At 45.2% G+C, this 16,111-nt stretch overlaps 1 protein-coding gene across 1 annotated transcript in view; it reads right to left on the bottom strand.

The window, feature by feature from the left end:
* Positions 1–16,111, bottom strand: part of LOC122613606 (probable nuclear hormone receptor HR38) — a 30,114-nt gene that overhangs the window by 3,655 nt on the left and 10,348 nt on the right. Inside the window, exons 2-4 of the mRNA XM_043787844.1 lie at positions 3,018–3,310; positions 1,326–2,468; positions 119–1,199 (exon numbers count right to left, since the gene is read on the bottom strand). Coding sequence (XP_043643779.1) covers positions 119–1,199; positions 1,326–2,468; positions 3,018–3,038 — 2,245 coding nt within the window. The 5' untranslated portion in view covers positions 3,039–3,310. The remainder of the gene's footprint in view (positions 1–118; positions 1,200–1,325; positions 2,469–3,017; positions 3,311–16,111) is intronic.

The raw sequence follows: 16,111 nt of genomic DNA, 5'->3' as shown, positions 1-16,111 counted from the left end.
ATGTTAGCATTGATTAAGTTCAGAAAGAAAGAGTATTTTTGCCAATAATCTACACTATGAAATGGCATTTGGTCGAATTTAAAAAACCTTCATCCTTATATAAGGAAGCGTTACCCACCTGTGATCAGGGTGAGGGCACAGAGGCAGGCGAAGGCTGAGATGTCGATCTCCAGGCTGTGCAGGCTGCGGCTGAACTCCATGATGTCATTGAGCCACTCGCCAAAGGACCGCAGACACTGGGTTCGGTGGAGCACCGTGCCGTTGCAGAAGATCAGCTTGGTGTCATCGATCCTGGCGCGATAGGCCAGCCTCAGGACGAACAGTTCCAGGGAAGCGCTCTGGAAGAGCAGCTCCTGATCCTCCGGCAGGAGATCAAAGTAGCCGGGAATCTTCTCGGCGAACTGCTTGATCACGTCCACTGAACTGGTCAGCAGATGGTAGAACTGTTGCACCTTATCTGCCTCGCTCATCGACTGCTCCTCGTAGTGGCTGTAGTCCAGGCACGAGGGATCCGGAGTCGTGTCCACGTGGCTTCGCACCAGGGCCGTGATCAACGAGATGGGTGGCGATGGCGGCGACTCCTGGGGAGATTTCGGTTTTGAGGGCAGTCTTCCCCGGCGTCCCTTTAACGAGTCCGTGCGCACCACTTCCTTGACCATGCCTACGACCAGGCACTTTTGGAACCGACAGAACTGGCAACGGTTGCGGCGCCTCTTGTCCACCGGGCAATTCTTGTCCGCCAGGCACACGTACTTGGAGCCTTTCTGCACGGTCCGCTTGAAGAATCCCTTACATCCCTCGCAGGTTCGCACTCCATAATGCTGGCAGGCAGCGGTGTCACCACAAACGGCACACAACTGCGACGGAGCCTGGAGCAGTCGGCCCGCCTGGAGTTCCGCACTTGCCGGCGAACTGGCCGCTGAATTGGGAGCCGAGCTGAGCTGTAGAGCGTGGGCATGGGAGTGCCGCTGGCCCAGCGTGATCTTAGCGAGCTTTGGGCTCTGCGCCGAGGATCCGGCTGGTGAGACGGTTCGCTGAACGGGCAGCGACGCTCGGCGAAGGGGCGGTGGTCCGCCCACCGAAGGAGAGGAGATGGTGGACGCCGCCGCAGCTTCCACAGCTGCAGTGGCCGCAGCCAGCTCCGAAATCGTGGGGAACGTGGGCAGCGAGTAACGCTCGCCATTGTGCGAGGTGTAGTTCTAAGGGGAGAGAACCATTTATGGGGAATTAGAACCTCTATTTAAATCGTAAACGTTGAATTTTGAAACGGATGGAATATTACAATCAAAAATGATTATTTAAGTGTTCCTTCCTTTTTTACTTACATGTTGCTGGTAGCTCTGCTGTTGCTGTTGCTGCTGCTGCTGCTGCTGCTGCTGTCCGTAGAAGTTGTCAGCTGCGGAGACACCGTTATATTCATACAGGGAACTCGCCGAGGAGCTGGGCGACAGATTGGCGCTGGCATTGATGGCATTGAAGTGCCCGTGGTAGTTGTAGCCCCCACTATTGTTGTGGCTGTTGCCCGCGTTGTTGCTGTTGTTGCTGCTGGGATGCGCCATTTGGGCCTGGGACTGCAGGGTGTGCAGCTGCTGCAGCTGGGAAGGGGCGGGCGGACTGGCACTCCAGCCGCCGGACAGCGGCGGGAAGCAGTCCTCGTCCATTTTGAGGGTTAGCACCTGGTCAGTGGGCGTGGGGGCGGCGGTGGAGGAGGACGACGCCTGCTGGGGGCTGCTTCCGCTGCTGCTGTTGTACTTCAGGGAGTAGGTCTCCTGGAAGCTGGGCAAACTGCTGCCACAGGACAAGGGCCCTCCGATGGGCGAGATCAGCTGGAGTTGAAGGTGGTGGTGGTGCTGCTGCTGATGTTGTTGCTGCTGCTGTTGCTGCTGTGCGTGAAGTGCAATAGACGGATCGCTGCTGGAACGCAGGCTGAGCAGACAGAGCTGCTGCTCCTGTTCGGAACTGAGTTGCTGCTCGGGGATCGAGGACAATCGCTTGTCCCGCAGGCACGTCAACTTGGTGAGATTCTCAATGGAGCTGGTCAGATCCTCGGCGGGATTGTCCGGGTAGCCGTTGGTGGTGGGCGAGAGCAGGGAGTTGTTGGAGTCCGAGGGGAAAAAGAGATCCGAGAAGAGTTCGCTGTGCGACACCACAGACGAGTCTGTCAGGTTGCTGATCAACTGATCCTCCTCATGCGAGAGCAGCGTCTCCGACTTAAGCAGGTGTTGCTGAGGATTTACTAGGTGTTGCTGCTGTTGCTGTTGCAGATGTTCCTGCTGCTGCTGCTGCTGTTGATGTTGCTGTTGCTGTTGCTGTTGCTGTTGCTGTTGCTGGTGGTGATGCTGCTGATGGAGGAGGTGGTTATGGTTATTGTGTTGGTGGTGTCCAGCAGCCGATGCCGACGTCGTGGAGGTCGTCGAGGCAGTTTGCGTGGAGAAATTATCGAAGGGCGACAATGAACTAAAGGAGCTCTGCAACGAAAGACAGTCGCGGGACGAATGAGTTAGTGAGCTTGCGGTTTCCTACTAGATATCCTAGCCCTAAGGGTGGAGTCTAGCTTTTCCGCCGGGCGACATGCGCATTTCCCCCAGCAACTGCCATTGGTTCCTTAGTCGGCAAAGCAACCCCTGTTGCGGTAACTCCTCGATGATGATTTCCTAATTGGTTATGCTTATGCCAAGGTGTTGTGCCAACATAACGCACCTAACAATAGATGGCTAATTGCTGTTTATACCGCCGCAACTGATCTCCTCATCTCGTCAAATGACTTTCTTCCACAGGAGTCACCTCCTAGCAGCTGGCAATTAGCACGGTCATTCATTTATGGGCTCGCCAAATTTGCATAGATTTGTGTGCTCGGTGTGTTTAAATTGTTATATATCGTATCTCAGTGGGGGTTGGGCTTTTCAATTACAAAACAAAACTAACTTTGGGCAGCCGTTTAGGTATCTTACAAATTGACCTGATACCAGTACTTTATTCCTTGCAAGGACTAATTTATCAAGATATTTTCTACTTACATTGGGCTGCAGAAGTAACATGCTTGTTGTCGCTTGGTTAGTAAGCCTCACTTGGCTGATTTTGGCTGCTGTCGCAGATGCTGCTCCTTCCGCTTCTGTTGCTGCTGTTGCTGCTGCTGCTGTTGTTGCAGTTGCTTCTGCAGTGGCGGATGTGGCCGAGGTGCTGGCAGCTGCTGCTGCTCGGCTGTCGCGGTTGCTGTCAGTTTTTCCGACTTTCGATTTGCCCGCGACGAGTGGTTTTATTTTCCTCGGCTCAGTTGCTGGAGTTGCTGCTGTTAGTGCCGCCGCTGCACCTGCAAGGACAATTCAAAGGAAAGGTCTTAGCCATTTAGAATGCGCAGAGTCAAGTGGGCATGAATGCCACACGGAGTCCCGGGGGTGAGCTTAATGCTTAATGCTTAACGCTAAATGGCTGGTGAAATGCCAAATCTGCGCTGATATGGGCATATTCATATTACTGCCGTGCTAATGTTGCCGCTGCTCGTTTCCCAATTGTCTTGCGTTCCACACGCAAGCGGCGTATCGAATGTCTTAATTAGAAATGCTCAGTCTCGCAGTCTTTCGTCTGTAAGTCTTAGTCCCAGGCTCGGCTGTCCACATAGATATCCACACAATGTATGGATATATTTCGTACATCCCAAGATGTCTCGTCGAGACACCTCCTCATTGTGTGGTGGGGTTGGCCAAGAGGCATGCTCACGCTGCAGCTTGCATCTTGCAGCTTGCAGTTTGTAACTTGCAACTCGCAAGAAAGATGGAAGCAAAGGCTTAGGAAACAGACCCGAGCGAGGATCACATCTCCATCGCCGCTTAGTGCGGCACATACAATGTAATAAATTGTGTTGTCCGATGCTGCACGTTGCGGGTGTTCGGATTTTTAATATAATAAATTTATTTAATTTTATACGCTTCGTGTTGCAAAATGCAGGCTAAAGCTCGCGGCGCCTTGCATAATTTATTTTAACTATTTGCTGATATCGGAAACCGAGTTCTTGGCAAAATGCTTTAAATCAAAATTGATCATTTTGGGGAAGATTTCATCATTTTATCATTTTTTCAATCCTTGGTGGTATATTTGGTATAAAACTATAATTAGCACTAACAGAAAAGCATACAAATAAAGATTCAATATAACAATAATACCCATTAAACAATTTAATACCACCTAAAGTTTTAAGCCACTCATAAACTGTCAGCGAATTCTATTAACCATTAATTAAGCCAGCCAAAGCAATCAGACAAGCCTCAACGAACCTATTATTCACACATGCTCACATTTCGCCAATCCACCGGTGTTTTGTCCATGTATTTTTCATTTAATCTTTTTCCACAGATTTTCCCCCAAACTCTGTTGACTTCTGGCCGCCTGACTCCCCTGACACTTTTTATCTGCGAGAATTAGTTATAAACGGCAACACCAAAAAAATAATAATCACAGCCCAGCAGATTTTAGTTTCTTGTAATATTTCCTAACGTGTGTTGTCTCGGCTTGAATTTGACAAATTAATAAATGTTGCTGCGGCGGCTGTCGTGTCAGTTGTCTTGGACAAAGCCAAGAGTCGAGAAACAAAACAGAAAACGTGGACACAGTTCAAAGAGGGCAGTCATAAAAAAAATGAAAAAGGTGGGCGATAAGCCAATACATTTATAGATATATAGATGTAAATATTCATGATAGGTGAATGAAATATCGCATGAAATATGTTTGAGGATGGTGGAACAACACATGAGTTTATTAAACGTTCGCTTTCCGAAAAACTTTAAAATAAAGTAAACAATCTGCGATGGCAGTACGTGCAATAAATCATTTAAGCACTGGAACATCATCTGCAATTTAGAAACCATCTTCAGATTCTACTAGAATTTCCAGTTTTCCAGTTTCCCTCCAACTATAAATAAAAACCAAAAACCAAAAACAAGCATACGTAGCAATCAAGAGATCGAAATACAAGCCCAATGCATAACTTGAATTTTGGGTGGTTTATTGCTGCATTTGGTTAACAAAAAACCGAGAAGCGCATATGCATTTTATTCTGCTGGCTCTCCCCAATTTGGCGCATTCTTCGGCAGTGAGAAATCTCCAAATATTTTACATTTCGCGTAGAATGCGGTCTTGAGGGTACACTGAACATACGAGCCAAGTGCCCGGGGATATTTACCTTATGAACTAAAATGAAGTATCCCAGTTTGCAAAATTAAGCTTGCAAATGAGCAGAAATATCAGCTAACTTACAGGCTTAGCGCCCACAAATTGTCCATGATATAAGTGCATCTTTTACTTTGCATCGAGCAATTAACTGACAATGGAGAAAAGGTCCGAAAAGTCGGAGGGTATTGCATAAATCAATCAAATTGTCCCTCACTCAGTCGTCCCATTGAGTAATAGATCCAATTTCGATATGAAACAGAAATTGGGGTTTCTTCTCTTCTTTAGTTTTGTGTCTTTATTTCTGGGTCTTGGGTTTTTGCACAACTTTAAATACCAACCCCATTACCCATTACCTATTACCCATTACCCATTACCCATTAAGCAACAAAGATGGCTAACACAACAATGAACAACAATTGATGAAAATCGACAATTAATAGTGAAAGTCTAGGCCCAGACGAAGCATCATCATCAAAGGTACTGCAGGAAGTTAGTTGCTCGGGGACTGAAGACCCAGACTGCAGACTGGGGATTTCGGACTGGGGACTCCTCCATGTCTATTAGGCCATGAGTCTGGCTTTGTCGCTGTCGTGGATTTCAAAGGCGATAGCATCGAAGCCGCCAAGTTGCCAAGCTGCCAGTTGCAGCCGAGAAGAAAAAGCGAAAAACCTGCCCCAAAATGAGTAAACTCCTTTGGCCAGAGACCGAACCGAACCGAACCCGAGACCCATTTGTATACTTCTCACAGATCTTCACACGGAGACGGACTGTGGCACCCACTGACTCAATGACTGAGTGGCCGGGCATGGGCCATTTTGACCTGGCCAAAAAGTGAAGACGAGACGAGATGCGCCAGCTCGCATTACCATTTCTTTGGGTCACTGCGCAAGCAGCTCCTCCTTCCTCCTCCTCCCGCTCCCCCTCCCCTGTCAAATTCGGCAGATGCCTACATGTCCAGGTCCATTGATCAGGTCCCCAGTGCCTCTACCTCTACCTCTACCTCTACCTCTACCTCTACCTCTACCTCATCCTCTGACTTTGCCTGTGCCTGTGCCTCCGCTTCTGCCTCCATTGTGGGTTCGCAGTTCAAAGTACAGAGCCTGGTCTGAGAGCTTGCCAAATAATATGTATTAGCTATATTATATAAAAAGAAGAAAAACGAACGAAAAAATTAGCAAGCTTATGCAATGCAATGGCCACGTCTCTTTCGCCTCCTCCTCATCCACTGTCTCTCACTGCATTGTAATAAATTTGTTAACGACCCGGCCAGAAAATCTGCAGCGTGGCGGGTCCTAAAACAATTAGAAAATCCCTCTTTTCGGGGAACAGGCAGCCGGAAAGATGCTGGAAAAATGCAATGCATATACATATGTATACTGCAAATATACTACCCAGCCCAAATTACAAATTTCCTAATGTTACTTGCTCTGGGCCATCGGCAGACAATGGTTCAAATGGGCAATCTTAAATGTTTATCGCGCACTCTTCCCGGTAGCATTTTTGGCAGTAGCCCACGGTAGTTTTATTCAGCATCTTTTATTTCTATTTTTATTGGCTTTGTTTGCAGATCGAAGAGTTCAGCCAGAGCCGGGTCTTAGATGAATTGCTTTCTAAATGACCCAAGGCCATGTTCGGAATGATATTTCATATTGATCTGGGAACGCGGGCCAGGCTCTCCGGCGAAGGCATTGTTTCTAGCCAAGTAGGCTGCCGCTCAAGAAAGGTGTGTTTATTAATAAAACAACAACGAAAAAGCATAAAAAAGGTGAATAGTACAAATGTGGGAGAAACAAAAATCTGAGCGTGACTTTTGACATGCCAGTGAAGAGAAAATACTCAAGTCTCATTCAGGGAAATGTTTACTGTAATATTTCGTGGAATCAAGTGATAAAACCTGCTCTTAAATTATACTGAACTGGCTGACAATGCTTCTTGGATATTATGTTGAACTATTGGCTAAAGAATGTACACCTTACCTTCTGCGAAGTTTATTATATGGAAGTTTATTAATAGTTAAAATAAATGAATCAATAAATACATTGCGGGTAATCCCTCGCACCGAACACACAACATAATGATATTCGTGCACCGAACACACAACATAATGATATTCGTGCCTGCCCGCCTCTTCCGTTTTGAATCTCTGACCAAATCGCCTATTTTAACTAATATGCAGTTAACCACTGGTCGTTTAATTTAGAATTCATGGACTCTTCGAGGCGAGTATGAATCTCGGCTGGCATAAAACCAACTGGCCAGCACCTATTCAGTGGGGGATAAAGTCGCACTCGCACCTAATAACGCCGTACAACTAAATGTAAACCGAAACTGTGTCAGCCATGTTCGGAGATGCTGATGGCGATTCCAATGCCGATATAGAACTATCCGCAGCAAAAGGTCGAAAGTGTTGGCTCTCAACTGTCGAGATGAACAGCGACGAAATCATTAAAAGACAATAACATTGTCCAAGAATTTCAATTGAGTGAGTCAAGATCGGCGACAAGGCAAAAAATCGCTTGAAATTGTCGCAACAATTCGTATAAATCTCTTTGCGCCACTTTGAATGCTAAGTAAACCAGCGGGCACCACATCGTCATCGGTTTTTAATCGCTGCAAAAATCACCGAAGGCCATCTTGGACATTTCATAGCCGCAATACCCATCCCCATCTCCATCCCCATCCCCTTTCCGCTCCCTCAGATTTTTAAGCCAAATCAAAACGAACCCGAGACGACCATACGAACGGATTGAAGTCATTTTTGAGCGCATCTCAACCAGTTGTATCTGTATTTTTATTTGTACCTGTGCCCGCTTCTACTCAAATGCCTACATCAGTGTGTTGGCCAATACCTGTGCTTGACACTTGTCGCCAACGTGCACTGAAAGAAATTAATATAGTTTTCGCAAGCCGCATATTTCAAGAACTCAAATTCTCGAAGGCACCTACACACCTAAGATTGTGAACTTAACTAATTAAAAGAGATTATTCAAGAATATATGCACACTCAGTTTAAAATTCTTACGATATTTAAAACATTTTCTGTGCAGCCCAGTGACCATTGTGCCATTATGCAAAAAGCGGATACATTGAGTTTATAAACTACAAATACACAGTAAAACACCACCAAAGAGGAGAAATCCACTGCAATTCGAGCTGGTTGGAAGTGGTGAGAGGCATTAGCATGAAATTCTAATAAAGGAATTCTGCCGTTAAGGTGTTAGCCGGGATCAGTTGCAGATGCCTTCGCGTTGTGTAAACTGGTTTAATTGAATTGTTATATCACCGGCTTCATCATCATCGATGCCAGTCTGAGTTCTTTTTAGTCGCAGGCCAAGGAGAAGAGACCAACATATGACTCATACTTCACAGATACATCTATATATGCATGAGTATCTTTGAATAAGTTAAGATTGCCTGACTTAATTTATACGACTTGTGTGTGCACGAGTATTGGATAATCCCAGCCAAATTGGCTTGATTTAGATGGGTGCAATGTGAGTGACAATAAATTTTTAAAAAGTTTGACTGGATATGAAAAGAATGATGATAGAATAAATGCAGTACTGGTACTAGTTAGACTGAATATGTTACAATACATTTTCGTCTGTTTTATATATATTTATATTATCATTTCTGTAAAACAGGCATATTTTCCTCGGTGGCTCACAAATTTGCATAGGTTGACCAAATATTGTACAATCATGACTCTTCCAGCCGAAATTTCGGCGTGTGATTACCCATTTAGAAGACCATCGCCCTCGCCCTCGCCCTCGATCGATTCTCCACTCCCAGTCCCACTTCCAGTCGCATTTCCAGCTCCAATCCCACTTCCAATACCAATGCGAATTACCCCACTAAGGTCTTGGTTTTCCCCACATTTATTATACAGATTGAGCCGCCTAATTTGCATGTTGAGCGGCGCCCCACCAAACTCGGCTTACTCCGGCAGGTCAAAGGTGTCCATGATGCTGCAGTGCATCAGTGCCAGTGGAGCGGTGCTGGTGGTGTCTTTGCCTTCGACTTCTTCGACTTGGCTCAGCCACCGACTGATTGACATGGCTGAGACAAAGATAAATAAGCTGCCAGTTTTGGAACGCCGCTTACATAATTACGGGCATGGAATGGATTTTCGCTAGGTTTCTGGCAGAGATTTTTTCGATCGGTTGCCAGGCGCATCCGACTCGCAAAATTGAAGCCACCAAAGAAGGTGCAGCTGTGTTCGAGGTGGGAAGCTTGCTCGACACGAAAAAAGAAATACAGCAAAAAAGTTTCCAAAAACTTGGTATCTAAAGCGCATTTGAAAAGATTGGAAGTTATTGGAGTATTGGAGGTTATTGTTTTAAGAAAGGCAATGAATTATATTTGAAACATTGTATTCTGATTTACAAGCTAAACCATTTCTTCAAATGTAAAATACCTCATTAGAAGAAATCGGCCTTTTCTCATTGCATTGCTGAGTTTTCCGAACGTTTTTTCTTCAAACTCCACGAAATATCAACGAGCTATCAAAACACGCGACGTCTGGCAGTAGATGTATCTATAGGTCTGTGCGGATTTCCAACTCCTGCGCTTTGGAATCGTATTAGTGTTAACTTCCAGCTGGCTTCTCTACCCTTTTGTGCCCATTGTTGCACATTAAAGTTTTTTCTTGCATTTGGGTTTCGCTTTCATTCGCTGAGCAAACATTTGGGTGGATGGCTTGGGGGGCGATGGTGGGGCGCTAGGAGCATGCGGGGGATCGGTTCCCAAATCGATTAGCCCCCGCCAACCTCCCAAAGTGTCGTAAACAAAGCGGGCAGCTCCGTGTTTTTCCCAGCAGGTTGCAGCAGCCACAAACACCAAAGGCAAAACATGCATTAAAACGCCAATATTGCCTTTTGTCTTGCCTTCGTATCTGCGAGATGCACACAGCTCCTCCCCAAGAGCCCCCTTTGGGCCCCCAGTCCGCGCAAAGTGAGCCTAACCCATATATTTGTCGTTTGGGGGCTATGGCTATGGCTATGGCTATGTCTATAGCCGATGCTGTGCGATTCGCGCTCATGAAGATTTGATTTAGTGTAAGTACGGGAAAATTGCTCGAAACGAACGTTTGCATATCTAAATTTGAGTTTTGTATCTGCCAGATACAATAGATTTATCTATTTGGGAACTTGCCTACCCTCGCCGCATGCACAGGCCATTCCAAACGCCTTTGCAGCCGGTTAAAAAAAAAAGAAGAGATTCTTGGGAAAATCTTTTCGAAGCAGCAAATTATTAGCCTAATATGGATTGCTAAGACGTTATGCCCAAACAAAGGGAGTACATAAAAGTTTTAAACTCTTCAAGCTGCAAGCCCATAAGGTTATAGCATCTGTGCTGTAACCAAATGCTGGAATTCCTATTCACCTCTTGCTTCACACTAAAATGTTCATATATTTAGAAGAGCGCACATGTCGAATTACTCATACGCCCATGGGCCCTCTCATCGTCGCATCCTGGCTTCCTTATTATTTTTTAATAGCTCGTAAACCCGTGACTCTTTCACTTTCATTTTGAATTTGCCATCCCATAGCCCATAGCCCATAGCCCATAGCCCATATTCCATGCCCACATTGTCCATTGCCCATTGCCCATATTTTGATAACGCCCACGCCAGCAAGGGAAAACGGCCATTTGCCGCACTGGGAAACACAAACACGATCGTCAGACAAGCAAACATCGTCATCAGCATGATCGGCCACTATATGCACATCCCCATTTTCATTCACAGATATGAGTCCATACTGACATGGCGCTGTCTTTTAGGTTGTCTCTTGGTTCAAACTTTGCCTGGCTTTTGGGTTTTTGGTGTGGTGTGGTGTGGTGTGGTGTGGAATTCGTGGCATCATCATCGGCAACAACTTGACTCTGATCCGAAGTCAACTTGCTGCAGTTAAAGCGTGTCTTCAAGACTGTTATTAAATCAATAATGAAGCACACGAATCGCCCCGGAGCCTCATCGTCATCATCATGGAGATCGGGCTACATCATTAGCACTAGATGTTGGTAGTGTTTCTGGTGTTGCTGTTGCTGTTGCTGTTGCCATTGCTGGTTGTCGGCTTCTCTGCCACACCGGCTGACACACAAAAAACATCGTGGAGTTCACGGAACGCACCCAAAAGCCAAACTCCGTTTTCCTGCGATTTTTCGTTCGGTTTTGGCATTAGACAAGCTTTGTTTTCCAGCACCAAATTCGCTGGTTGGGTTTTTGGGGCGCTTCTCCCCGAAAGAAATCGAATTCGAACTATTAACTTATTGCAGTCAGTGTAAGTCAAAGTCGAGACGTTTGCCAAAATTTCTTAGTTTTCTGTTTTTGTTTTCTGTTTCTGTTTTCAGTTTGGTTTCAGTTTTGGTTTCAGTTTTTGGCGCATTCCAGCCACGTTTGTCGCTGTTTCAGGCTCGGCAAGGTGTCGGGGTTAACTAAGGTGTGATAAATTTTTGCCATCGATAGGTCGCCCTAGTCTTGGCGTTTTGTTTTCCGTTTTTCGTCATAATTGTTTTATTATGGTCGTGTGGGTCTTGGCTTTTTGTGGGGGCCAAGCTCATTCTCGTCGCAGGGATTAGACGCCAACCGAAAAGTAAACCGAGGGCCAGCTTCGTGACTGCACTCCCCATAACGAAAGCGAGAGATCTGGTTTTATTTTCTGAGTCTAATCTCTTTTTGGTGGTTCTCACAGTCCGCGGAGAGTCGTCTCCTGATCCGGATTCCGGACAATCGGCATTAAGTTCAATTGGACCCACTTGTTCGGGTGCAGTGGGGCTTCGATGCCAACCACTTATATCCTTCTACACTTCAAACAAGTACCAAAAATTAAACAAATACCTTAAATAATGTTTAGGGTATTTTTAATCGTCTTGCAATCCATTGACTGAAGCAACTAAAGACTTGTGCCTGCAAATATTCTCAACAGAAGGCTGTTCCTAGAAGTTGTCCAGTAAATTCATTGCTGACTGCAACATTTTTTCCTCATTCACCCACGCAAGACAGTAGTTGTGCTTACAATGCCGGCTTCGTTTTCCCCAATTTTGTTTTCCTTTTTTATTTTGGTGGTAATTAATAGTCAAAGGCAACAGCAGAAGCGCCTTGGCCAACAGACAACTTCGGGCTCTCAGGTTGGGCATAAAAATTTTTCCATTCGGTGGATGCACTCAGCTCACGGGGTAGATGCTGCTGCAGTTGCAGTTGCAGTGGCAGTGGCAACACGCAAACCAAAGTTTGTTTGTCTATTACTTAATTGCCAGGCCAATTGGGGGAAAGGGAAAAGGGGACTGGGGACGGGGGCCTGCAATAACAATTAGCGTGGCATTTTAATATGCATTATTGCTGTGAAAAGATCGCAAACTGATTTCCCCGCCAAGGCAGAGGAGTCACGATTTTTCAGCAGGACGACGAGGAAGCCATCTTCAAATGCGCTTCGTATATTTCCCCCAATCGGTTGCATTTAGCGAGGGGAATCTTAATTACACAATTAATTTGTTGGGGCATGCAAATAAGGAGCTTGGACAATAAGTTAGTTTTTGGCAAAAACGGAGATTGCTACTTTTTGAGCCCGCATATAAAACTGATATCAGTTCTTTAAACAACAGATTTCTTAATAAGTTTGGGTGCCTCAGTTTAGCTATGTTTATGTATATGCATTTCAATTAGAAATCATAGTTTGTCTTGCATAAGTTTAGATACAAGAAATGTAAGGTATCACTTCTTAATTGCCTGAAAGCTCCAATTCGACACATGTTGCAAATTAAGACTGCACTTAACACAAGCCGAAATCAACACTAATAAATTCCTTTTGTGTTTATTTATAACACACATTTTTAGATCTGTTAATTGTTCGCCTTGATTAGCTATGCAATCTAAATAGGTAAACCGACACCGCTATAAAAAGAAACTACTCCCCAAAAAAAATAACGATAATCTGCCTGTTGACAGCTCACTGAGCAACGACACGCAAAATAAAGCTGTAAGAACATAGCGCCAAATGTACAGTGTTTTATGGGTTTCGGATAAACCAGTCAGCGATCCATGGGAAGCCGGGCCAGAACAAAACATAAGCAGCAAACAGAAAACAGAAAAATTGATTACAATTTAATGCTGCAGCCATTGCTGTCGAGGGCCAATTTAGCCACATCAACGCTTTTGTGCAAGAATGTCTAATGTCTAAATCTCCAGTCTCTAGCGCATCCAGCAGCCGACTGGTCTGCTCCGAATGAAAGCAAAAGCAAAAGCTAAGGCTGAGATATGGCCAAGTTAAGAGTACGAGCAGCAGCCAGCTTGAGAATAAATCACCACACAAGCACAAGTTCCAGTTATGGGGCAGAAAAACAGTAAGAACTGCGATGATGCGGCGCATGCGCAACGCTTTTTCTGAGTTTTTACCCTTTCAGAGAGTATTGGGGTTAGCAAATTAAACAGAATTAATGAAATGGCCTCGAAGCATTATAAGTATAAGAAGTGTATATCTCTAAAATCGGTAATGTAGCTTGTAATTGAGCAATAGCGAAACCGAAATTAGAAAAATTTCTTAAATCTATGCGAATGAAATTGTATTGATTTAAATTTAATAAATTAACATTTGTATTACTTTGTTAGCTCTGCTTTTATTCGTCAGTTTTTGTGCGAGAATCGGAGAATGCTGCGTTTGGTTCTAAGACCACATTGAATCGCTCGGCATTTGGGGGCTGGTGGGGAGCTGGTGGGCGCCACTCGGGTCATAAATTCAGAGACTAACTATAGATCCGATCCGATCCGATCCGATCCGATACGACCCGAACCGGTTGGTTCACTTTTACTCTCATCGCCAGCGGATTGCCGGTCGCATCATGGGTTCTCGGACCCTCTGCCCGTCTCTTTGGACTGCGCCGTAAACCAATTTTAATTTATGCTAATTGTTCCGAGTTGGCAACATCAATTGGGACGCAGCACGCGAGAAACGCAGTCAAATGCGATTCCGAAACCATCGGCATTTATTTTTACTTTTAATTGGGAGCCAAAATTTGTTAGACCTTCGCGGATCGGAACGTTGTAACAGGCACAAAACTGTTGCGTTTTTTGCACGCATTTCTTTCGCTGCCGGAGATTGATGCACAAGGTCGGAATCCGTGTCTCTTGATCGATGCACAATTGCCGGCAAGTGATGGCTGCCGATCTAGCAATCCATCTGGAGCCACAGCGATCCACCGATCCACCGATCCAGCGATCACAGATCACCGACTATGCTTATTGGCAACTACAAAAAGTTGCCCCATAATTCATCGCATTTTATTTTTATTGTGCTGAGAGACTCTTTATACATTGTACACCGATGTTTCCCTCTTTCCGTGGCGTGTCAAATGCACAACAAGGTTCTTGTTTCATCCGTTAGATCCGCCATGATCATATACCCCTTACATACACACTGTTCGGCCATAAATCATCCGGAGCTGTGGGAATCGAAGTGTATCTCGGAATCTGTATCTGTATCTGCATCTCTATCTCTATCTGCATCTGTATCTGTATCTGTATCGGTCGCCGCTGCTCGGAAAGTTCAATGTTAAAGGCAAGAGACAAAAGAATTTGCCACAGTTCAAAGCATCATTCATTATCCAATTGCGATCGAGCTGGAGCGTTTAGACCGTTAACGGTTAACTGGGCAAGTCAACTGGGCCCCAGAGCCAAAGAGGTCCCAGCAAATTGAATACCCAGATCCGAAACGCGCCCAGTTTCGGATCTGCTATTTGTCTTAGCTTTTGTCTTGTTTGCTTTGCATTGGCTTGGTTTGGTTAGTTAGCGCTGCTTGTTACCAATTTCTGGGGTTTCTGGGGTTTCTGAGGTTCGCGAGGTTTGTGGTTCAAGGCTTTCGCTTGACAGTGGCTCAAAGGACGTGGATGTGTTGATGTTTGTTTTTGCTTCAATGGGGAGCGGCAGATTATCTAATAATCGATCTTCCGTAGTGCTCAAATTCTAACACCTTACGATTTAACTTAAAATCGTTAATTTACAATTACATTTGTACTCTTTCCAGAAAACTAAAGGTAGTCAATAAAATGATTGTACATTTGTACATTTTGCAATTTTTGAAATTTATACTCCAAAACGGTTTTATCAGCCCGAAATACATAACTGCCAAATCGTTAATCGATTAATGTGATTTGCTGTACATTTTGAGTCCGCTGATTTGTCACTGGTTAGAATTTAATAGTGTCATAACTTAGACAAAACCTGTAGCCACGACTGTAGCTTCCAAATGAACGTATTTAGCGACCGCTGAAGAGAGTTAATTAATTCGATTGCAAAACAAATGTGTTAATTGAACCAAAAATGTTCCCAGCTGACGAAGACGAGCGCAGTGCCAGAACAATGCCTTGGGGACTTCTAATAGTAGGAAAAGGCAGCCCGATGACCACAAAAGTGAAGGCTCTTGGCCTCAGACTCGAAAAGTGCATCCAATGAAACTGCCATTTGGTCAGCCGAAGTCTGAGAACTTTCAAGTCACCTGCAGATGCACACGGATAAGTGCATACTGGCTGTATGGTTGCGATTGCACTCCGAAATCGAGTTTCGTTGACGGCTCCTAAGCATCTGCAAATTGTAACTAAGCGCCGGTTTTTCTTCGCCTTTACGAGCAGTGGCTATAATTGAGTATATGAGAATGAGAATATAAAATTTTCAAGGCCAGAGTCCGCTCGGATCAGCACGGCTTACGGCTTAGTTTCGCAACCACGGCGAAGTTGGCCATCCAAACGACTGGCGATGATGGTGGGCGCCACATCACGTAACTAGAACACAATGCAGGTACTCAGGAGCTTAGATTTGCGGGGTTTTGGGTGAAGAGGCGAAATGATTTAAGCTGCTGAATGCAGCATGTGTTCTTATAATATGCTATTCACTTTTCCGTTAGTTTCTAAGTTCTGCTATGTTATACTGATATTTTGGCACTGCTAGGAAGTT

This window comes from Drosophila teissieri, chromosome 2R (assembly GCF_016746235.2).
Source record: "Drosophila teissieri strain GT53w chromosome 2R, Prin_Dtei_1.1, whole genome shotgun sequence".
Classification (NCBI taxonomy): Eukaryota; Metazoa; Arthropoda; class Insecta; order Diptera; family Drosophilidae; genus Drosophila; species Drosophila teissieri.
Note: the sequence above shows the minus strand (reverse complement) of the source record. Positions and strands in the feature narration are given on the sequence as shown.